General features: G+C 46.9%; 2 protein-coding genes across 2 annotated transcripts; one reads left to right on the top strand and one right to left on the bottom strand.

Moving 5' to 3' along the window:
- Nucleotides 1-5,437: 5,437 nt before the first annotated feature.
- Nucleotides 5,438-8,118, bottom strand: gemin7 (gem (nuclear organelle) associated protein 7). The gene is made up of 2 exons (XM_043681090.2): nt 7,964-8,118; nt 5,438-6,067 (listed from the first exon to the last, which is right to left on the bottom strand). Exon 2 carries the CDS (start codon nt 6,056-6,058, stop codon nt 5,687-5,689), a length of 372 nt encoding a protein of 123 aa, XP_043537025.1. The 5' UTR covers nt 6,059-6,067; nt 7,964-8,118; the 3' UTR covers nt 5,438-5,686.
- Nucleotides 8,119-13,094: 4,976 nt separating this feature from the next.
- LOC148135990 (basic phospholipase A2 PA-9C-like) lies at nt 13,095-24,502 on the top strand. Its single transcript, XM_087984028.1, has 4 exons — nt 13,095-13,176; nt 16,928-17,096; nt 19,721-19,827; nt 24,342-24,502. Exons 1-4 carry the CDS (start codon nt 13,095-13,097, stop codon nt 24,500-24,502), a joined length of 519 nt encoding a protein of 172 aa, XP_087840154.1.
- The last annotated feature ends 472 nt before the right edge of the window (nt 24,503-24,974 follow it).

The following is a 24,974-nucleotide window of genomic DNA, read 5'->3' as shown; positions in this document are numbered from 1 at the left end:
CAAAAAATGCAGATAGTGCTAAAATAGAAAAGTCCCTTTCTACCACAGTAGCTCAGTGGTTTGCACTGCTGCCTCACAGTACCAGAGAACTGGGTTCAATTCCAGCCTTGGGTGACTATTTGTATGGAGCTTGCATGTTCTCCCTGTGTCTGTGTGAGCTTCCTCCAGGTGCTCTGGTTTCCTCCCACAGTCCAAAGTTGTGCAGATTAGGTGGATTGGCCATGCTAAATTGCCTCATGACGTGCAGGTGAGGTGGATCTGCCACAGGAAATGCAGGGTTACGGGGATAGGGGATGTGATGGGAAGGGCTCCTGCCCGAAACGTTGATTTTCCTGCTCCTCGGATGCTGCCTGACCTGCTGTGCTTTTTCAGCACCGCTCTGATCTTGACTCTCATCTCCAGTCCTCACTTCCGTCTATGGAATGGGATGCTGTTTGGAGGATCATTGTGTGGACTTGATAGGCCAAATGGCCTCTTTCCACACTTTAGGCATTCTACGGAATGTCTATTAGGAAAATGTAAAATCAGGACTGGGGCCAATCTCACATGGACATAGATCCATGGATAGCAAATCTGCAGATAATTAAGAGTGTACACTCCATAAAATATGGTTGGCACTTGTTGTTTTTAATTGTATCTAAATGGCTTTATTTGAGAAGATGAGGTCGCATCCGAGGAGTAGGAGAATTGACGTTTTGGGCATAAATCCTTCATCAGGAGTTCCTGATGAAGGGCGGATGCCCGAAACATCGATTCTCCTGCTCCTTGGATGCCGCCAGACCTGCTGTGCTTTTCCAGCACCACACTCTCGACTCTGATCTCCAGCATCTGCGGTCCTCACTTTCTCTAAAGAGAGGCCGCCAGCATTCTCAAAGATCCATCCCACCCTGGCAATGTTTTTCTACAACATCTACCATCGGGGAGAAGGTACAGAAGCCTGAACACACGCACCAGCTGGTTTTGAAACAGTTTCTACCCTACTGTTGTTCGAATACTGAATTGACTCACAAACTCTTAAACATTCGCTTGTACCTGTGTTTATGTTTTTGCCGCTGTTTACCTATTATTTACTATCTATGCTACTTAACTCTGTGATCTGCCTGTGTTGCTCGCAAGACAAAGGTTTTCACTGTGCCTCGGTACATGTGACAATAAGTTCTATTCAATTCAATTCTCCCAGCTTCAGAAGCCTTCTAAACTGTTTACCTCCTTCGTGCCATGATCAATATTGCAACATCACCACCTTTCTTTCACCACTCCATCTTACCACAGCACCAAAGATTCATAACCTTCTGAACAAAGAGATTACTCCTCATATCAATCTTAAAAGACAAGAAACACAAACCACCACAACACAAGACTGTTGGTTCTCCTTTTACTCTTCCTCATTTCATGATGAGGTCATGTTTGTGGCTTTCTAATTCTAGAATCTAAGGCATTCTACATGAACAAAATCCATGGCATCGACCATTTCTGCAGTTCAGGGTTTTAAAGTCCAAAATGCAAGTTGGCAGGGCAAGGGGATCTGTCACCACCCTGATTCTGTTATTTACCCAGTACCATTTCTTTATTTATAACGATTTGTTTCAATTCCTCACTCATTAGGTCTCCATTTCTTCCAGGATTTTTACCAGGTTAGACGGAGTGGCCAGGCTATTTTGCCAAAAGTGTCCAGGGATGTGCAGGCTAGGTGGGTTAGCCATGGGAATTGCAGGGTCACAGGGATAGGGTGGGTCTGGGTGGAATGTTCTTCAGAGGGTCAGTGTGGACTTGATGGGTTGAATGGCCGGCTTCCATGCTGTAGGGATTCAAAGATGAAGAGTGGCAAAATATGAGTTTAATGTCACCATTTCCTTCTTCTCCATTATATTTTCACCTGGATGTGTCTGAAATGGAATCACACTTACGTGTTTTAATCTCTAATTTACATCTCTTGCTTGTCTATTGCCTTTCCTCTCCAAATTCGCCTTTGCTGAATTTTAACCTCTTCTCAACCCTCGGGTTTACTATGCTTTGTGGCTACATTGTTAGACCAGTCTTCAAACTGATATTCTTTCACAACTCTGCTTGCAGTAAGCTAGCACAAAAGTAACAGGCCGAATGGCTGCCTTCTGCATTACAACCCTCCACGATTGTTAAGTCACAGTTGACTACTCTTCTGTGCCTTCAAGGACTATCTATGGAAAACCAACTACAAATTCTTTTAAATGCCAGTGGCCATACATTACTTTGGATTTACCCCATTTACCTCAGGCAACTTGTTACTTGTTGATACAAGTCTCTTGTTCTGCACTTCATTCTATCACTGTGAAACAGAGTGTAAAATCCCAAATCAGAAAGCCAGGGTTCCAGAGGGATGTATAATGTCTCTGGCCAGGGTTCCAGAGGGATGTATAATGTCTCTGGCCAGGGTTCCAGAGGGATGTATAATGTCTCTGGCCAGGGATCCAGAGGGATGTATAATGTCTCTGGCCAGGGATCCAGAGGGATGTATAATGTCTCTGGCCAGGGATCCAGAGGGATGTATAATGTCTCTGGCCAGGGTTCCAGAGGGATGTATAATGTCTCTGAACAGGTTGATGAGAAAATATCTAAAACTCCTATTGTATTATGGTCACTCTTACCTCGAGGTACCTTTACTACAAAGCTAGTGCACCTTTTGACAATAGAAAATGGGCAGAATCTACCCCTTTATCCGTCACTCCATGTTTCAGGCTTTCTCCCTGCAAACCAATTTGCAACCTTTGAAACTGAAAACAGAAATTGCTGGAAAAAAAAAATCAGCAGGTCTGGCAGTACCTGTGGAGAGAAATCGAGAGTTAATGCTTTGGGTTGAGTGACCCTTCCTCAGATCCCCTGGTCACTTGACCCCGAAAGGTTAACTCTACGGATGCTGCCAGAGCTGCTGAGCTTTTCCAGCAATTTTGTCACAAACTGTGATACTTACGACTTACTCACATTTGGAAAAAAAGCCAGCAATACCCAAAATGGTTATCCTCCCGGATCGGTGCTTCCCCATGGATTGTAGATGCTGGGACATTTTAACTTTGGGCCTGGTATCGTACTGGGGATGTATAGTACGAGGCTGCCATTAACAGGCTGAGATCACCTTGATTGCTTTGGTAGCTTTGGACCATGCTATTAAACAGTTTGCAATTTCAGGATTCCCAAGTTTGTTTCTTTTTAACTTCCAAACTCTCTTTCCATTCATGCACAGAGCCAAGATGCAGTCCCCACCTTCTTCATTTTTACCATGAGGCTAGAATACCACAAAGCAAGCGGCCTTTTGAACAATCTAAGGCAATGACAGTCAGGCAGGGAATGAATCTCACAGTGCAAGAGGCCATTCAGCCTATCCTGCCTGTGTCAGTGCCTTTGTTTTGCTGACAATTTTGAATCTTGGGGTACAAATGTAACAAAGTGTAGATCAGATGACTCCAAATTTGAGTTCAGAATATCACTTAATTACACCTATTCCCACCTCCGCAAGATCACTTGATTTCACCTGTTCCAGCTCATCTTCTGCCAAATCTCTCACCCATTCCACCTCGACCCGACGATTGAAGTCCACTCCAGGTTCCACCCTCTGGAAACGCAAGTCAACCAAAACTCTGCTGCCCTCATCGGAACGTGCAACAACAAATTTCAATCACCCCCACCCCTTTGCTTGCTGATCTACAGTGTCATGCAACAACCCACTCATTCCGTGTCAGACAGGATCTTTACTCAGAGAGTAGTGAGGGCGTGGAATGCCCTGCCTGCAGCAGTAGTAGACTCGTCAACTTTAAACGGTCACTAGGTAAACATATGGATGAGAATGGAATAGTGTAGGTTAGATGGGCTTCAGATTGGTTTCACAGGTCAGCGCAAAATCGAGGGCCGAAGGGCCTGTACTGTGCTCTCTATGTTCTATGTTCTCTCTCTCTCTGGCTGCTCACAGGCAAAACACGGCTGTATTCAATCAACCCACGCTTGCCAAACACCAAGCACATTAGATTTCACTAGTCCAACATTAGATTTTATTCCGCGATTAGACATTTGAAATAATTCTCACCTTCGTTTTCAAGAAAGCACAATAACGTCTCTAACTTCCTCAGGAAGCTAAAGAAATTCGGCTTGTTCATGAAGACTCTTCATCAATTTTGATAGATGCACCATTGAAAGCATCCTGGACGGATGCATCAGAGCTTGGTACGGCAACTGCTCTGCCCAGAACCGTAAGGAACCAGAGAGAGTTGTGAACACATCTCAGTCCATCAGGCAAGCCAATCTTCCATCCACTGACCTCATCTACATTTCTCGCTGCCTTGGGAAGGCAGCCAGCGTATCATCAAAGACCCCTCCCATCCCGGTTATAATCTCTTCTGTCAGGCAGAAGATACAAAAGCTTAAACACACGTACCAAATTATTCAAGAACAGCTTTTTCCTCGGTGTTATTAGACTTCCGAACGGACCGCTCAAATGTAATGTTGAACTCTGTCTTTGTTCACCTTCTCTATAGCCATAACATTGTATCCCTCTCTCTGTTCTAACACCCTTTGTATTATATGGTCTGCCTATGCTGCATTGTGACAATAATAAACCACATTTTAAAAAAAAACCTCTAGTATTCTCGATCTTCCCTATCTCTGGCACCACCTCGGAACCCTCCAGGATCTGTGTTCCAACTCAGTGGGAAGGCCTTAAGATCCAGAATTCCCTTCCAAGACCTTGCTGCTGATTTTTTTTTTTATCCTACCCTAAAAAGTCTTTTAAAGACTTCCTCTTTGGTCAAATTTTTGCTCATCTGTCCTAATATTGCCTGATGTTGGCACAGTGGACAAAGTTTGCTGTCTAACATCGTTTTACGAAGTTAAAGGTGCTACATAAATACAGATTGTTTTTCTTTTAAAAACTTGTACAGTTTTGGAGACGTAAAGCACGGAAACAGACTCTTCATCCATGCTGACCAGGTATCTTAACCTAATCTAGTCCCATTTGTCAGCACTTGGCCCATATCCCTCCAACACTTTCTACTCATATACACATCAGATGCCTTTTAAATGTTATAATTGTACCAGCCTCCACCACTTCCTCTGGTAACTCATTCCATACACACGTCACTCTGTGTGAAAAAGTTTCCCCTGAGATCCCTTTTATATCTTTCCCCTCTCACCCTAAACCCTCTAGTTCTGGACTGCCCCTCCCCAGGGAAAAGACCTTGTCTATTTATCCTATCCCCTCATGATTTTATAAACCTCTATAAGGTCACCCCTCAGCCTCCGACGCTCCATGGAAAACAGCTCCAGCCTATTCAGCCTCTCCCTATTGCTCAAATCCTCCAACCCTGGCAACAAACAAGAAATTAAAGTAGTAAAGAGATCCCCACTGTTTCGCTGGTGGAAAGGTAGAAGGGGTTTCAGCTTTAAAGTGAAACCAGGGAACAGTGACTACAACTTCAGAATCTTGGATTTATAATCCAAACCTTTATTGCATTTTGAGTACAGTTCTTTTCAAACTAAAGATCAGTTTGTGACTAACACCAGTGAACTCTGATTACCACACCTCAGTCTGCCAGTAACCCCCACACGGGGAAAAACGACATTTGTTCAGTCGTTTCTGTCAGTGTGGCTCAAGACTTGACCTGGAATGAACACAGGCAATGAAAAGGGTTTAATCTCCATGCTCTTAAACAGCAAGGAAAGGTCAAAGGTTAAACGTATAGGCAATGATGTCTGGACATCGCAACAGCGCTTCCTTCTGAATGCCCAGTGGCGTCTGCAAGTGAGAGACCTGGAAGTTCAGGATGTCGATGTCTGACGCTGCAAATATGGCAGTGACAGAGACCCTCTCGTACATAGTGAAGTCCACTGTCTTCCCCGCCATTGCGATCAGGCTGCGCAGGAAGCGTTCCCGAAGCGTAGACCGCGACCTCTGCTCCTCCTTGAGGCAGCCGTTGGTAGAGGCTTGGATGGAGGAGGGAGCCAGGGCCTGATACCGCTGAGAGGTCGGATCAAAGCCTCTGCTGTGCCCATTGGGACCCCTGGGCAGTCGCACAACCGACATGGGTGTAGCCATCTGACGGAGCTGCAAGGGACCAAATACAGAATGCACAAGAATCATAGGGTCAGCTGCAATTGCAATCATTAAACTCAGCATTTCAAATGGATTGAGACAAGCCTTCTGTTCAAGACTGAATGCTCCAACAGTTGCGCGTCCTTGCTCACAGCCTCCCTTGTACTCCAATTCCACAATAGGACCATTACACTGGTGGACTTTTGACTGTGCCAGGTAAGGCAGCCAGACTGAATATGGGGTATTGCTTTTCTGTTTGGCTCACCACTAAGTTTTACTCAATTCAACCTGACCAAGGTGATGGCTTCACACCCCACCTCAGTATAACTCTCACAGACCCCTGGGGCCGTGTTCTTCCCCCCCCCCCAATCCCCTCCTGTGCCCCTCCATTCCCACTCTCCGTTTCCTCTGTCTTGTCTACAACCCCTTTTCCTGTCCCTTCCCACTCCTAAACCCACCTCTCCCTTTCCCGCAACCTCCCTTACTTCTCTCGTTTGTTCCTCTTCACTCCTTTAACCTTCCTCTTGCCTTTCTGCTACTCCCTCACCCCTCCTGCTCTCTTTCCCCCTTGGCCCCCTCTACCTCCACCATCCCTTCTGTCTGCTCCACCTCACCACTCTCCCTTCATCTTATTCCTTCTCTCTTACCCATAACCTTATCAACTACACCGCTCCTTTCCACCCCTCTCCCAATCCTCTTCACCAACAACCTCCCCTTTAATTCTGCATTGCTGTACACCCTTCCCCTCGATCTCCTTCCGTCCCCTTTCCTCCCAGTCACCTTTCCTTCCTTTCGAAACTCACCCCTCCCTTTCTACCTCACCTTCATTCCCTCCCTCCCTCCTCCTTCACTCATTTCCCCCTCACTCATCTTTCCTGCCATCCTCTCCTTCCCCCCTCCTTCTTCCTCCCCCTTTTCCTTCTTCCCACACGTTTCTCCATCCCCTGCCCCATCTTCCTCCACCACCCTGCATATCTTCCTCCAACACCCCCCCATATCTGCCTCCACCATCCATATCTTCCTGCACCCCCCCACGTCTCCCTCCTGCATCCCCACCACGTCTCCCTCCTGCATCCCCCCCCGTCTCCCTCCAACCCCCCCCACGTCTCCCTCCTGCATCCCCCCCACGTCTCCCTCCAACCCCCCCCCACGTCTCCCTCCAACCCCTCCCCCCACGTCTCCCTCCAACCCCTCCCCCCACGTCTCCCTCCTGCATCCCCCCCACGTCTCCCTCCAACCCCCCCCCCACGTCTCCCTCCAACCCCTCCCCCCCCCACGTCTCCCTCCAACCCCTCCCCCCCCCACGTCTCCCTCCAACGTCTCCCCCCCCCACGTCTCCCTCCAACGTCTCCCTCCAACCCCTCCCCCCCCACGTCTCCCTCCAACCCCTCCCCCCCCACGTCTCCCTCCAACCCCTCCCCCCCCCCACGTCTCCCTCCAACCCCTCCCCCCCCCACGTCTCCCTCCAACCCCTCCCCCCCCCCACGTCTCCCTCCAACCCCTCCCCCCCCCACGTCTCCCTCCAACGTCTCCCCCCCCCACGTCTCCCTCCAACGTCTCCCTCCAACCCCTCCCCCCCCCACGTCTCCCTCCAACCCCTCCCCCCCCCCACGTCTCCCTCCAACCCCTCCCCCCCCCACGTCTCCCTCCAACCCCTCCCCCCCCCACGTCTCCCTCCAACCCCTCCCCCCCCCCACGTCTCCCTCCAACCCCTCCCCCCCCCCACGTCTCCCTCCAACGTCTCCCTCCAACCCCTCCCCCCCCCACGTCTCCCTCCAACCCCTCCCCCCCCCCCGTCTCCCTCCAACCCCTCCCCCCCCCCCACGTCTCCCTCCAACCCCTCCCCCCCCCCCACGTCTCCCTCCAACCCCCTCCTTCCTCCCTCCCTTCTGCACCCCCCCCCCATACCTTCCTCCCCCCCCGGGAGGGGATTGTGACGGGGGTCGGTATCGTTATGAGCGGGTCCCTGCCTCTGTGTCTCTGTCGGAAGCCCCCGGGGCCTAGCTCCGAGCCTGGAATCACAGTATGAGCTGCCCGGAGCCGGGGGAGGGGGGGGACCCAGGTCCCGCCCGGATCCCGCTCCCCGCGGTCCCTGAACATTGGTTCCGGCCCCGGTGCAGCGCCCCCTGTGGCTACTGCGGGGACTGTAGCTGCCTCCACCAGATGGAGCAGCACATGACCCCTCTCAGCATCAGTCAATGATCCAGGGAGTGGAGCAGCACATTGCATCTGCTCATGTGACATGGGCATCACTGGCTGGGCCCAGCATTTATTGCCTGCCCCTAACTGCCCCTTGAAAAGGTGGCGGTGAGCTGCCTTTGTGAACCATTGCAATGCCCTGTTGTAGGAATGACTTGGAGACAAATGGGGTGTACAACTATCACACAACGCCAAGTTATAGTCCAACAGGTTTATTTGGAAGCACTAGCTTTCAGAGCACTGCTCCTTCATCAGGTGATTGTGGAGAATAAGATTGTAAGACACAGAATTTATAGCAAATTTGGGGCAGCACGGTGGCACAGTGATTAGCACTGCTGCCTCACAGCACCAGAGACCTGGGTTTAATTCCCGCCTCAGGTGACTGACTGTGTGGAGTTTGCACGTTCTCCCCGTGTCTGCGTGGGTTTCCTCCGGGTGCTCCGGTTTCCTCCCACAGTCCAAAGATGTGCAGGTCAGGTGAATTGGCCAGGCTAAATTGCCCGTAGTGTTAGGTAAGGGGTAAATGTAGGGGTATAGGTGGGTTGTGCTTCGGCGGGTCGGTGTGGACTTGTTGGGCTGAAGGGCCTGTTTCCACACTGTAATCTAATCTAATCAAAAGTTTACAGTGTTTTGTAACTGGAATTATATATTGAGAAAGACCTGGATTGTTTGTTAAATCTCTCGTCTTTTAGAATGACCATGTTGGTTTCAGTTCTTTCATATGAAAATCGCAATTTTTTTTAAAAAAAACAAACAATCTAGGTCTTTTTCAATATATAATTTCAGTTACAAAACACTGTAAACTTTTGCTATAAATTCTGTGTCTTACAATCCTATTCTCCACAACCACCTGATGAAGGAGCAGTGCTCCGAAAGCTAGTGCTTCCAAATAAACCTGTTGGACTGTAACCTGGTGTTGTGTGTGATTTTTAACTGTTATAGGAAGGATTGATGTAGAGTGCTGTTGTTGAACTGGGGTGGACCAAGTTAAAAATCACACAACACCAGGTTATAGTCCAATAGGTTTATTTGGAAGCACTAGCTTTCGGAGCACTGCTCCTTCATCAGGTGGTTGTGGAGCAGGATCATAAGACACAGAATTTATAGCAAAAGTATCATGCAATTAAAATGATATATTGAACAAAACTAGATTGCTGTCAAGTCTTTCATCTTTTAGAATGGGTGGCAGGTTTTGGTTCATTAATATGTAAATCCTAGAACCTCTTTTAAGTTACATTGTTGAGATAACAAGGTGTTATAAAAACAGGTGACATCTCAACTCAGACAATATAGGAAGGATATTATTAATCTGGAGAGTGATCAGACAAGATTTACCAGGAAAGTTCAGGGGAATGAACAGTTTGAGCTCTCAGGAGAGTCTGGATAGGCTGGGACTTTTTTCACCGGAGGTTCATAAATCATGAGGGGCATTGATAAGGTGAATGGCAAAGGTCTTTTCCCCAAAGTAGGGGGAGTTCAAAACTAAGGGGCATATTTTTAAAGTGAGAGGAGAAAGATTTAGAAGGGACGTGAGCAGCAACCTTGTCTTACAGAGAGCGGCTCGTATGTGGAATGAATTGCCAGAGAAAGTGGTAGTTACAACATTTAAAAAACATTTAGACAGGTACATAATTGAGAAAGGTTTAGAGGGAGATGGGCCAAACACAGGCAGGTGGGACTGGTTTAGTTTGGGATTATGTTCGGCATGGACATGTTGGACCAATGGGGTCTGTTTCCATGCTGTATGATTCTGTGACTCAATGTGCTGCAGGTAGACCCACAATTCCATTCCAGGAGCTTGACTTAGAGACATTGAAGGAACGGTGATATATTTCCAAATTCAGGATGTTGTCAGGAACATGCTGGGGGTGGCGTTCCCTTGTATCTGCTGCCCTCATCCTTCTAGATTGTCTAGGTCACGAGTTTGGAAGATACTGACTAAGGAACCTTGGTGAATGTCTGCAGTGCACATTGTAGATGGTTCACACTGCTGCTACTGAGCATCAGTGGTAGACGGAGTGAATATTTGTGGATGTGGCACCAATCAAGCGGGATGCTTTGTCCTCACTGGTATTGAGTGCAGCTGCACTCAACCAGGCAATTTGAGAGTATTCCATCTCACTCCTGACTTGTACTTTGAACATGGCGGATAAGCCTTTGAACAGAAATGTTGCAGACTTCCGAGTCTCTGATCTACTCCTGTACCCACAATATTTGTAGAGTTAATGTAGTTCAGTTTCTGGTCAGTGATAACCCCCAGGAGCTCTGTCCATCTCTCTTTCTCTCTATCTCTATTTTTCTTTCTCCGTCCCTTTATCTCTCATAAAACACTTTCCTTTTATTTTCCTTATTGTTGATTGTGGAATGAAATGGGAAAATTTATTGCTTTAAAAGCAAGAGATATTTGAAGGATTATTGCACTTTTTAAAACCTTCCCTTACACTCAATTTAAGTGCTGTTTGGTCAGCTGATGATTCAAGCAGTTGATAAAAACCTATTGCAGAGCAGTTGGGACTGGGGCAGTGTACAAAGGGAGATTTGACTAGCAACAAATAGCCAAGTGATGTGGGAAATTGTAACCAGTTTCAGAAGGGGCTGACTCTCACTGGGGGAACAGTTCTATCTCACAAGTTCAATCACAGAATGTTTATGACCCAGAAAGTGGCCATTTAGCTCATCATATCTGTATTGGCTCTCCAAAACAGCAATCCCCTTGGCTTCATTCCCCTGCACTCTCCCCGAAATGCCACACATTCTTCCTTTACAAATAATAATCTAATGTTTTCTTGTAAGTGTTGATTGGAACTGCCTGCACCAAACTCTGAGCAGTGTGTTCCAGATCACAGACATTCTCTCCAGTTTGCCCAGTTGGCTGGGCTGTTGGTTTGTGGTGCATTGTGATGCCTACAGTGTGGGTTCAATTCCCACACTAGCTGAGGTTACCATTTGGCCCATATTGCTCTAATCCTTCCCATTCCTATACCCATCTAGATCCCTTTTAAATGTTGTAACTGTACCAGTCTCCACCACTTCCCTTGGCAGCTCATTCCATACACGCGACACCCTCTGTGTGAAAAAGTTGCCCCTTAGATCCCTTTAGATCTTTCACCTCTCACCTTAAACCTACGCCAACTAGATTTGCACTCCCTTTCCTGGGGAAAGGGGCGTTTCTTCTGAACCAGCACACACACACACCCCGCCCCCACTCCCCCTCCCCCTCTCTGGTGTCCCCCAGGTTAAAGCACCATCAGGCGGAGACATTTCTTCAGCCAGAGAGTGGTGGGCCTGTGGAATTCATTGCCGCGGAGTGCAGTGGAGGCCGGGACACTAAATGTCTTCAAGGCAGAGATTGATAAATTCTTGATGTCACAAGGAATTAAGGGCTACAGGGAGAATGCGGGTAAGTGGAGTTGAAATGCCCATCAGCCATGATTGAATGGTGGAGTGGACTCAATGGGCTGAATGGCCTTACTTCCACTCTTATGTCTTATGGTCTTACCCATTCCCCTACATTTACCCCTGACTAATCCACCTACACTATGGGCAATTTAGCAATTCACCTGTCCTGCACATCTTTGGACTGTGGGAGGAAACCAGAGCACCCGGAGGAAACCCACGCAGACACGGGGAGAACGTACAAACTCCACACAGTCAGTCGCCCGAGGCAGGAATTGAACCCGGGTCTCTGGCGCTGTGAGGCAGCAAAGCTAACCACTGAGCCACCGTGCTTCTTTTTTCAGTTCTGGTCTCCCTGTTATAGGAAGGGTGTTGTGAGACTTGAAAGGATTTAGAAAAGATTTACAAGGATGTTGGAGGGTTTGAGCTGTAGACGGAGGCTGAACAGGCTGGGGCTGTTTTCCCCGGAGCATCAGAGGCTGAGGGGTGACCTTATAGTGGTTTATAAAGTCATGAGGGGCATGGATAGAGTGAACAACCAAGATATTTTCCCCTGGGTAAGGGAGTCTGAAACTAGACAGATTTCAGGTGAGAGGGGAAAGATTTAAAAGGGACCTAAGGGGCAACTTTTTCACGCAGAGAGTGGTACGTGTGTGGAATGAGCTGCCACAGGAAGTGGTGGAGGATGGTACAATTACAGCATTTAAAAGGCATCTGGATGGGTACATGAATAGGAAGGGTTTGGAGGGATATGGGAGATGCTGGTAAATGGGACTGGATGAGGTTAGGATATCTGATCGGCATGGACGGGTTGGACCAAAGGGTCTGTTTCTGTGCTGTACATCTCTATGACTCTATGGCTCACTGATGTCTTCACATCCTCCCTAAAGTGGGGCTCTCTGCATGTTTATTACTCTCCTAAACCTCTCCGGCTATTGCATATGTGTCTTGAAGGCAAGTAGCAGTGGGATATTTGACAGTGTAGTGCATCACAACCACTCCCAAACTGTTCCTCACCTAAAATCTCATTGTAAATGATTCCAAGCTCAATCTCAGTAATTTAAGGAACTGCCCCGGTGCTGCTTTACTGGAACATACAGACTTATACTCTGAGTACCACACTGGTTAGAATATTTACATACTGGTTAACTGGGGAGAGACCATTAATGTCACTGCTGAGTTTGATTGAATGGACTGGGAGCTGTACAGTTGGGTGGTTCTGGCTCCTGCACATTCTGCCATTGTGACACATTCCATTTGATGTCACTTGTGGGCCATTCGTCAAGACCCTGCCCCACCCCCCGTGACAGTGCTGTCACACTTTGGGGAGAACAGTGAGATGTTAGAATGAGTGCCCCAGGGGGACCTTCCCCCTCTTTACTTTTGCAGAGTGAACGTTGGGCAGCAAGACCCCGACAGCGTGATCGAAGGGGCAGAGACGGGGATGAGTCGAACATCGATCTGTCAAAGGAAACGAGAAGTCAAGAAGCCCCTGAACCTCATTGCTCTCCTCCTTCTGTCAGGAGGTCAGTGAGGGGCAATTAGCGGTTGGAGATCAATTTATAAAGATTGGGGTCATACACAAAAGGGATTTGAGTGAAAACGCTTTCCCTCTGCAATGCAAGTGCAATCTGAAATGTACTGCCCGATGGAGACAGATTCACTCATGATTCCAAGGAGAAATTGGATGAGCAGGCCATCAAAGGAAAAGTGGGGAAGTTGTACTAACTATATTTCTTTTACAGACAGGCAGCTTGAACCTGATGGACTGACTGGCCTCCCTCTACACTCTGCTATGATTCAGTGATTACAACCAATCCCCACTGCCTTTGAGAAAGTGGTGTGGAGTTATTTACTCTTCGGACAAGACCAGGCCAACATTTATTGACCCTCCCTAATTGCCCCTGGAACTGAGAGGCTTGTGGGACCATTTCAGAGGGCAGTTGCAAGTCAACCACATTGCTATTGGTTAGGAATCAGATGTAGGCCAGACCAGGTAAGGGTGGCAGATTTCCCCTCACTAAAGGGCATCAATGAATAGGTAGGTTTGTAAACAACGATTGACAGTGGTCACTACAGGTATTAGGTTGGCTTTTTAATTTTAGATCTTATTAAATTCACGTTTCACCATAGTGGGATTTGAACTCACAGACTCCAGCACTTCAACCTTGGGGGGGATCTGCCTTACTAGTTCAGCAACATTACCACTACACTGGCAGCTCCCCTGTTTTATTAGCTACAATTGAGTGACTTTTCAGCAGCTATTTCAGAGGGTAGTTAAGACCTAACCACACTGAAGTTGGGTGGAGTCAGATATAGACCAGACCAGGTAAGGACAGTGGAAACTCCTGCTCAAAGGACACGAGGAATACTGATGGCTTTTTTTAAAAATCACCCATGTCTCCTGATCTTGATAGTGACCCTAGCCTTCTATTCCAGATTTTACATGGCTTCATGTGTGGGAAGTCATGACTCACAAACATGATTGAATATCTTGAGAGGTCGTAACCAAAAAGATCAATGAGGGCAGAGCAGTATCATATAATCCTTACAGTGTGGAAACAGGCCATTTGGCCCATTCTGACCCACTTGTCCCTAATTCCTCTAACCCCCAACCTTGCATTTCCCATGGCTAACCTACATATCCCTGGTCACTACAGGCAATTTAGCATGGCAATCCATCTAAACGGCACATCTTTGGACTATGAGAGGAAACTGAAGCAAACCCTTGCAGAGACAGGAAGAACATGCAAACTCCAAACAGACAGTCACCCGAGGCTGGAATTAAACCTGGGTCCCTGGCGCTGTGAGGCAGCAGTGCAAGCCACTGAGCTACCAACCACCCTAAATGTTGTCTACATGAACTTTAGTAAAGCGTTTGACAAGATTCCACATGGTAGACTGATTAATAAAGTTAGATCACACCAGATTCAGGGTGAGCTTGTCAATTGGATGCAAAATTGATTTGATGATAGGAGACAGAGGATGATGGTGGAGGGTTGTTTTTCGGAATGGAGGCCTGTGACCAGCAGTGTTCCACATGGATTGGTGCTGGGTCCACTGTTGTTTGTCATTTACATAGAGTGATAGAGTCATAGAGATGTACAGCATGGAAACAGACCCTTCGGTCCAACCCGTCCATGCCGACCAGATATCCCAACCCAATCTAGTCCCACCTACCAGCACCCGGCCCATATCCCTTCAAATCCTTCCTATTCATATACCCATCCAAATGCCTCTTAAATGTTGCATTTGTACCAGCCTCCACCACATCCTCTGGCAGCTCATTCCATACACGTACCACCCTCTGTGTGAAATAGTTGCCCCTTAGGTCCCTGTTATATCTTTCCCCTCTCACCCTAAACCTATGCCCTCTAGTTCTGGACTCCCCGACCTCAGGGAAATGACTTTGTCTATTTATCCTATCCATGCCCCTCATAATTTTGTAAACCTCTATAAGGTCACCCCTCAGCCTCCGACACTCCAAGGAAAACAGCCCCAGCCTGTTCAGCTTCTCCCTGTAGCTCAGATCCTCCAACCCTAGCAACATCCTTGCAAATCTTTTATGAACCCTTTCAAGTTTCACAACATCTTTCTGACAGGAAGGAGACCAGAATTGCACGCAATATTCCAACAGTGGCCTAACCAATGTCCTGTACAGCCCCAACATGACCTCCCAACTCCTGTACTCAATACTCTGACCAATAAAGGATAGCATACCAAACACCTTCTTCACTACCCTATCTACCTGCGACTCCACTTTCAAGGAGCTATGAACCTGCACTCCAAGGTCTCTTTGTTCAGCAACGCTCCCTAGGACCTGACCATTAAGTGTATAAGTCCTGCTAAGATTTGCTTTCCCAAAATGCAGCACCTCGCATTTATCTGAATTAAACTCCATCTGCCACTTCTCAGCCCATTGGCCCATCTGGTCCAGATCCTGTTGTAATCTGAGGTAACCCTCGTTGCTGTCCACTACACCTCCAATTTTGGTGTCATCTGCAAACTTACTTACATGAACAATTTGGATGAGGATTTAGGAGGCATGGTCAGAACGTTTGCAATTGACACCAAAATTCATTGTATAGTCAACAGTGAAGAAGGTTATCTAAGATTACAGAGAGATCTTGATCAATTAGGCCAATGGGCTGAAGAGTGGCAGATGGAGTTTAATTTAGATAAATGCAAGGTAGTACATTTTGGTAAAATGAACAAAGGTGGGACTTATACAGTTAATGATAGGACCCTGGGTAGTTTTGTAGAATAGAGAGACCTACGAATAGTTCATTGAAATTTGCGTAACAAGTAGACAGGGTGGTTAAGAAGGTGTTTAGTACATTTGCCTTCATTGATCAGGTCTTTGAGTACAGGATTTGGAACATCATGTCGAGATGGTACAGGATGTTACTTTTGGAATGCTATGTCCAGCTCTGGTCACCCTGCTTTAGGGAGAATATTATTAAATTGGAGAGGGTTCAGAAAAGATTGACAAGGACGTTGTTGGGACTGGAGGGTTTTAGTTAAAGGGAGAGACTGGATAGGCTGGGATTTTTTTCACTGGAGCATGAGGCTGAGGGGTGACCTTATATAAGTTTATAAAATCATAAGGGATATGGATAGGGTGAATACCTAAGGTCTTTTTTTCCAAGAGTGTTCAAAACGAGAGTGCATGGATTTAAGATGAGAGGGGAATGATTTAAAAGGGACCTGAAGGGCAACCTTTTCACACAGAGGGTGGTGTGTGTATGGAATGAGCTGCTAGAGGAATTAGTGGAGGCTGGTACAATTACAACATTTAAAAGTCATCTGGATGGTTATATGAATAGAAAATGTTTAAGGGATATGGCCAAACATAGGCAAGTGGGTTAGTTCAGTTTGGAAAACTTGGTCGGCATGGACAAGTTGGACTGAAGGATCTGTTTCAGTGCTGTATTACGCAATGATGAATTAAGTTGAAAAGTGTGGCGCTGGAAAAGCACAGCAGGTCAGGCAGCATCAGGATGATGAGGGGGTTATGCCCGAAACATTGGCTCTCCTGCTCCTTGGATGCTGCCTGACCTGTTGTGCTTTTCCAGCGCCACACTCTCGACTCTGACTCTCCAGCATCTGCAGTCCCCACTTTCTCTGATGATAAATTGACTTGACAATATTAGTAATGTCCCTCAATTAACCCTCCTCGCTTTGGCAAGATAGTTCAATGGTTATGCAGAGGCTAGAGATTCAAGGACATTTTTATGTTGAATTCACTCATTCACTCTGATACTTGTCATTTTGCAGCAACGTTAATTCCCGTTCGGGGCTTTGAGATCGAAGGCAGGAGGATGAGCAATTTTGCCTCTGTGGTGAACTGTGCCACGGAGGGTGCCAACAGCCTGGCTATCTACAACTATGGCTGCTTCTGTGGGATTGGAGGAACGGGCAACCGGCCTGTTGATGCCATTGACAGGTAATGGGAAGCAATGACATTTATCATGTTGGACTTTATTTCAAAGGGAAAGGAGTATAAAAATAGAGAGGTCTTGTTAAAACTATACAAGACATTGATCAGACCACAGCTGGAATACTGCAAACAGTTTCAGTCCACTTATTGAATTGTAGAATCCTTATAGTGTGGAATCAAATGGCAAAGAGTACAATAGGTGAATGGGGGGGGAGATGGAGGTGATAGGTCAGAGAGGAGGGTGGAGTGGATAGGTGGGAAGGGAGATTGGCAGGTAGGACAGGTCATGGGAACAGTGCTGAGCTGGAAGGTTGGAGCTGGGGTGAGGTGGGGGGAGGGGAAATGAGGAAACTGGTGAAATCCACATTGATGCCCTGGGGTTGAAGTGTTCCGAGGCGTCAGGTGGTGAGGGAGCGGCGGTAGAGGAGGCCCAGGACCTGCATGTCTTTGGCAGAGTGGGAGGGGGAGTTGAAATGTTGGGCCACAGGGGGGTGTGGTTGATTGGTGCGGGTGTCCCGGAGATGTTCCCTAAAGCGCTCTGCTAGGAAGCGTCCAGTCTCCCTAATGTAGAGGAGACCACATCGGGAGCAACGGATACAATAAATGATATTGGTGGATGTGCAGGTAAAACTTTGATGGATGTGGAAGGCTCCTTTGGGGTCTTGGATGGAGGTGAGGGAGGAGGTGTGGACACAGGTTTTGCAATTCCTGTGGTGGCAGGAGAGGGTGGGTTGTTGGTGGGGGGCGTGGACCTGACCAGGTAGTAGCACCTATATACTCTAATCCCATTTTGTAGCACTCAGCCCACAGCCTTATGTGCTGTGGTGTTTCAAGTGCGAATCTAAATACTTCTTAAATGTTGTCATGGTTCTCACCTCCAGCACCATACCAGGCAGTGAGTTCCAGATACCCACTACCTTCTGAATGAAAAAAAAGTCTTCCTTAAATCCCCTGTAAACCTGTTGCCCTTTTACCTTCAATCTATGTCCCCTGGGATACTGATCTCACCACTAAGATGAAATGTTTGTTCCTATGTACTCTATCCATGCACCTCACAATTTTGTCCATCTCAATCAGCTCCCACTCTTTCTAGCCCCTCTCTATAGCTGAATTGCTGCAGGCCAGGCAACATCCTGATAAATATTCCCCACACCTTCTCTATTGCAATCAGGTCGTTCCATGTGTCTGTGTTTTGTATAACATGCAAATGTTATATTTTTGTTGCTGTAGGCTTTGTCCTTTGTTCTTTTCAATGAGTTCAAAATATGTATGTGTGTCTCTCTGTGCATGCATGTGCACCGATATGTGTGCGCACGTGTGTATGTGCATCTGTGTGCATGTATCTGTTGCATGCATGAGTGCCCTCATGTGCATCTATCTGTGCGCATGTGTGTAATTGTGCATCTGCGTGCATGTGTACATCTACATGTGCGCATGTGTACATGTGCGCATGCATATGTGCATCCGTGCACGTGTGCATTTGTTGTGTGCAGGTGTATGTGTGTGCATGTGTTTGCATGCATGTGTGCATCTATGTGTTTGTGTGTGTGTCAGTGTGCATGTCCGTGTACATCTGCTGTGTTTGTGTGGGCATGTGTCTATCTGTATGTGTAAGTGCATCTATGTGCAGTGTGTGTGTGTGTGTGTGTGGAGTTGGGGAGGGGAAGTGACACTTGTCCATTGCAAGACTCTGACTGTGGGGAGCTGCCTCTTGGTTCTGGCTGATCGGAAGATTTACAGATTGGTGAAAAACCCTCATTGTCACACATTTTCTGTGACCCTCAAACTGGAGGAGAGACTTGAACCTGGAGCTCCTGCCCAGAGGCTGTACACACAACAGCCCCACTTTAGAAAGAATTTGATCTGAGGAAAGGGAGGCCGATGCTAATTAGATCCATTGCGACGTTCTCCATCAGATCACCTTCCACCTCGAAACGTCTCTTTCCCATAGTCCCACTGTTGATCAGCTGACAGGGCATTCCCAAACTGATACACCTTTCCTTGCCAATCACAAAGCCATCAAACACCAACCTCAGTGTGTGGCTGTTCATCATCTGACAAGCATCGTTTAGATTCCCTACAGTATGGAAACAGGCCCAACCAGTCCACACCAACCCTCCGAAGAGTAACCCACCCAGACCCATTTCCCTCTGACTAATGCACCTATCACTATGGGCAATTTAGCACGACCAATTCACCCTAATCTGCACATCTTTGGACTGTGGGAGGAAACCGGAGCACCCGGAGGAAACCCACGCAGACACGGGGAGAATGTGCAAACAGACAGTCACCCGAGGGTGGAATTGAACCTGGGAGCCTGGCGCTGTGAGGCAGCAGTGCTAACCACTGAGCCACTGTGTTGCCCTCCTCTTCCCCGTTGGCCCCTTCCAACACCAAATCCATCTCCAAAAACCAAAATTGCTCAAATGAAGTGAGGGTTGAAAGAAAAGACTTTGCTATAATCGTCGACTTTGCTAGGAGATTCAGAGAGATTTCAGGTCAGTTCTGTAGAGTTGGAAACTCTGTGTAACGCTATGCTGGGTACTATTAATCAGATTATTATGACATTCAGTTGCCACAGGAAGACTTGCTTCTGTGAAATAACATCTTCCATTTATTAACCCTCATAGGTGCTGCTATTTACATGATCAATGCTATGGTGAAGCCATTATCATGGGCTGCTCCATCTGGACCACACTTTATATTTCTCGCTGCTATGATGCTGCCCCCTCATGTGGTGAGTAGAACAATGACCCCCAAACAGATTTGCTCTTAGGAAGGTCCATTGCATCTCTATCCCCTCCCCTCCATCGACGGGAGAATGCGGAGTTAGCACAAACCACAGCTCTATTCTGGCTCTCAGAGAGAAGGGCCTGGTGAAGAGGCAACAGATAATAGGCAAATATAGGTCATTTTCCAACTGGCAGAAGGATACAAATATGCACGACATGAATTAGTTCTGAGACATAGAGTTCCTTAAGGAATTTGCACAAATGAACTGACAGTGTGGCTGCAAAATTACAAAAACGTGCTGACTCACACTGGGATATAGTTCCTGAAGGTGCTGACTCACACTGGGATACAGTTCCAGATGGTGCTGACTCACACTGGGATATAGTTCCTGAAGGTGTTCACTCTCACTGGGATACAGTTCCTGAAGATGCTCATTCTCACTGGGATACAGTTTCTGAAGGTGCTGACTCTTACTGGGATGCAGTTTCTGAATGAACTGACTCTCACTGGGATACAGCTACTGAAAGAACTGACTCACACTGGGATACAAATCCTGGAGGTGCTGACTCTCACTGGGATAGAGTTCCTAAAGGTGCTATCTCTCACTGGGATACAGATCCTGAATGTGCTGACTCTCACTGGAATACAGTTCCTGAAGGTGCTATCTCTCACTGGGATACAGATCCTGAAGATGCTAACTCTCACTGGGATACAGATCCTGAAGGTGCTCATTCTCACTGGGATACAGTTTCTGAAGGTGCTGACTCTTACTGGGATGCAGTTTCTGAATGAACTGACTCTCACTGGGATACAGCTACTGAAAGAACTGACTCACACTGGGATACAAATCCTGAAGGGGCTGACTCACACTGGGATACAGTTCCTGAAAAAACTGACTCTCACTGGGATACAGTTTCTGAAAGAACTGACTCACACTGGGATAGACTTCCTGAAGGTGCTCTATCTCACTGGGATACAGTTCCTGAAGGTGCTGACTCTCCCTGGGATACAGTTCCTGAAGGTGCTATCTCTCACTGGGATACAGTTCCTGAAGGTGCTATCTCTCACTGGGATACAGATCCCAAAGGTGCAGACTCTCACTGGGATACAATTCCAGAAGGAGCTGACTCTCACTGGGATACAGTTCCTGGAAGAACTGACTCTCACTGGGATACAATTCCAGAAGGAGCTGACTCTCACTGGGATACAATTCCAGAAGGAGCTGTTTCTCACTGGGATATAGTTCCTGAAGGTGTTGACTCGCACTGAGATACTGATCCTGTCAGGGCTGACTCTCACTGGGATAATGCTTCTGAAGGGGCTGACTCTCACTGGGATAATGATCCTGTAGGGGCTGACTCTCACTGGGATACAGTTCCTGAAGATGCTGACTCACACTGGGATACTGATCCTGTCAGGGCTGATTCTCACTGGGATACAGATCCTGAAGGTGCTGACTCTCACTGGGATACAGTTCCTGAAGGGGCTGACTCTCACTGGGATAATGATTCTGTAGGGGCTGACTCTCACTGGGATAATGATCCTGAAGATGCTGACTATCACTGGAATACAGATCCTGAAGGGGCTGACTCTCATTGGGATACAGTTGCTGAAGATGCTGACTCACACTGGGATAGAGTTCCTGAAGGTGCTGATTCTTACTGGGATACAGTTCCTGAAGAGGCTGACTCTCACTCGGATACAGTTCCTGCAGATGCTAACTCTCACTGGGATACAGTTCCTGAAAGAATTGACTCTCACTGGGATACAGATCCTGAAGATGCTGACTCTCACTGGGATACAGTTTCTGAAGATGCTGACTCTCACTGGGATACAGTTTCTGAAGGTGCTGACTCTCACTGGGATGCAGTTTCTGAACAAACTGACTCACACTGGGATACAAATCCTGGAGGTGCTGACTCTCACTGGGATACAGTTCCTGAAAGAACTGACACACAGGGATACAGTTCCTGAAAGAACTGACTCACACTGGGATACAGTTCCTGAAAGAACTGACTCTCACTGGGATACAGTTCCTGAAAGAACTGACTCTCACTGGGATACAGTTCCTGAAAGAACTGACTCTCACTGGGATACAGTTCCTGAAAGAACTGACTCTCACTGGGATACAGTTCCTGAAAGAACTGACTCACACTGGGATACAGTTCCTGAAAGAACTGACTCTCACTGGGATACAGTTCCTGAAAGAACTGACTCTCACTGGGATACAGTTCCTGAAGGGGCTGACTCTCACTGGGATAATGATTCTGTAGGGGCTGACTCTCACTGGGATACAGTTTCTGAACGAACTGACTCACACTGGGATACAAATCCTGGAGGTGCTGACTCTCACTGGGATACAGTTCCTGAAAGAACTGACACACAGGGATACAGTTCCTGAAAGAACTGACTCTCACTGGGATACTGTTCCTGAAAGAACTGACTCACACTGGGATACAGTTCCTGAAAGAACTGACTCTCACTGGGATACAGTTCCTGAAAGAACTGACTCTCACTGGGATACAGTTCCTGAAGGGGCTGACTCTCACTGGGATAATGATTCTGAAGGGGCTGACTCTCACTGGGATAATGATCCTGAAGGGGCTGACTCTCACTGGGATAATGATCCTGAAGGGGCTGACTCTCACTGGGATAATGATTCTGAAGGGGCTGACTCTCACTGGGATAATGATCCTGAAGGCGCAGTCTCTCACTGGGATACAGTTTCTGAAGATGCTGACTCACACTGGGATCGAGTTCCTGAAGGTGCTGACTCTTACTGGGATAGAGTTCCTGAAGATGCTGACTCTCACTGGGATAATGATCCTGTAGGGACTGACTCTCACTGGGATACAGCTCCTGAAGGTGCTGACTATCACTGGGATACTGATCCTGAAGGGGCTGACATCTTACTGGGGGAAACGCATTATAATAAGTTTAACTCTAATACAAAGATTACATTCAGACAAAATATTCTTCACTTGTAAAATTAAAACTACGCATGTACAATGGCTCAGCTATGGTTGTGATTTCTTGATAAGGGCAAATAAACCGTGATGTTTCCAACTGTGCCTTCTTCAAAAGAAGCCAAAATCTCGAAATGAGCCAAAATGGTCCTCTCAGTCCTGTAGCTGTTACTCCAGGACATTGTAGCATTGCCCTTGTTCACAATCCCATGGTGCACCTCTTTGACAAGCGAAGCTCAGCAAAGTCACATGATATAAAAGTATTAACATCTGCATTAGTCAGAGTTAAGCAGAATAACAACACTAGATTAATTGACAAATATGCCGAGTACAGCTAAACTATATCAATCATGGTGTGGAGGTGCTGATGTTGGACTGGGATGTACAAAATTAAAAATCACACAACACCAGGTTATAATCCAACAGGTTTATTTGGAAGCACTAGCTTTCGGAGCACTGCTCCTGTGATGAAGGATCAGTGCTCTGAAAGCTAGTGCTTCCAAATAAACCTGTTGCATTTAACCTGGTGTTGTGTGATATTTTAGTTATATCAATCATGAAATATTAATTTCCTGACTAATTCTATACCTGGTCTTGCCAATGACATCTACATCCATTAAACAAATTAAGTGAAGGTGATTATCCAATACCTCATTCTGAAAGCTTCACCTGAATCTACCTGCATCATAATTTCAGGCAGCATATTCCAAATCCTCACTGCACATCGGGTGAAAAACTTCACTCTATCTACTTCTTTCGCTAGCCACCGTCTTCTCTGAACCTCTAACCTTCTATACATAGTATTTGTATCGCTATCTATTCTGCCTCAATCTTTTGTGATTTTGAACAAGCCAATCAAATCTGAATATTCTCAGATGAGAACAACTTCTCCCATCTATTCAGAAAACTATAGTCTTTCATCCCTGCAACCATTTTCATAAATCCTTTGTACATCCTGTGAGTTATCTTTATATTTGAAAAGTTATTGAGTGGGATGAACATCATTGGCAAGGCTGGTGAAATTACCAACTACTCCCTTCACCCTCCTGAAATGTGGTGTCTGGAATTGGGCACAATTAGAATTGGATATTCTAATAGCCTCGGGCAGCCTCGGGCGACTGTCTGTGTGGTGTTTGCACATTCTCCCCGTGTCTGCGTGGGTTTCCTCCGGGTGCTCCAGTTTCCTCCCATAGTCCAAAGATGTGCAGGTCAGGTGGATTGGCCATGCTAAATTGCCCATAGTGTTAGGTGCATTAGTCAGAGGGAAATGGGTCTGGGTGGTTTACTCTTCACAGGGTCAGTGTGGACTTGTTGGGCCAAAGGGCCTGTTTCCATATTGTAGGGAATCTATTCTATTCTAGTTGGGATGCTCTTTGGAGGGTCAGTGTGCCTTCAATGGGCTGAATGGCCTGTTTACACACTCTGGGGATTCAACAGAAAAAGAAGGGCAATTAGGGATTATCAAGAAACACTCATCTCGCTGGTGATGTCCACTGATCATGACAGAATCAATGTGGGCAAAAGTAGACATTGATGATCTCCTCTTTTACAGGTGGATCATGGTTAACATGGTTTCAATGTGTTAACAAGCTGTGTGAGTGTGACCTGGCAGCTGTCAAGTGTTTCAGAAAGCATTCTGATGAATTCAACCAAAGTTTTGTGCATTACAACCAAGACCTGTGTCGGACCAGCCCTCAGTCCAACATGAGGTGATGGAAATGAGAAACCCATCGCCAAGCTTCTTTCCAATGAACTGTTCCATGTCTAATTGATGGGATTTATCTTCCATGGTCTCACTGATTTTTTTGGTCACTGAGTGGCTCTTCTATTGAATTTTGTTGCTGTTTTCAGTTTTAATTCATTTGCTATGTTGATTCTGATTAAATAAAATGCAGGATGGTAGTCTCTGCTGGTTTTACTGATTGGAGAGGGCATTGCTGGGTGCTGGGATGTGTCTTCATAACTGGCACAGAAATCAACCTCAACTCAGGTTATCCCTGGGGGAGGCACCGTTCTTGAAGGTATTCTCACTGTATTCTCACTGGGATACAGTTCCTGAAGATGCTGACCCTGACTGGGATTCAGTTCCTGAATGGACTGACTCTCACTAGGATACAGTTTCTGAAGGTGCTAACTCTCACTAGGACACAGATCCTGGAGGACCTGACTCTCACTAGGATACAAT

This window comes from Chiloscyllium plagiosum, unplaced genomic scaffold (assembly GCF_037043375.1).
Source record: "Chiloscyllium plagiosum isolate Xiang-an unplaced genomic scaffold, Cpla_swu_hap1 HiC_scaffold_47, whole genome shotgun sequence".
Taxonomy (NCBI): Eukaryota; Metazoa; Chordata; class Chondrichthyes; order Orectolobiformes; family Hemiscylliidae; genus Chiloscyllium; species Chiloscyllium plagiosum.
This window is presented reverse-complemented; position numbering and strand designations above follow the sequence as displayed.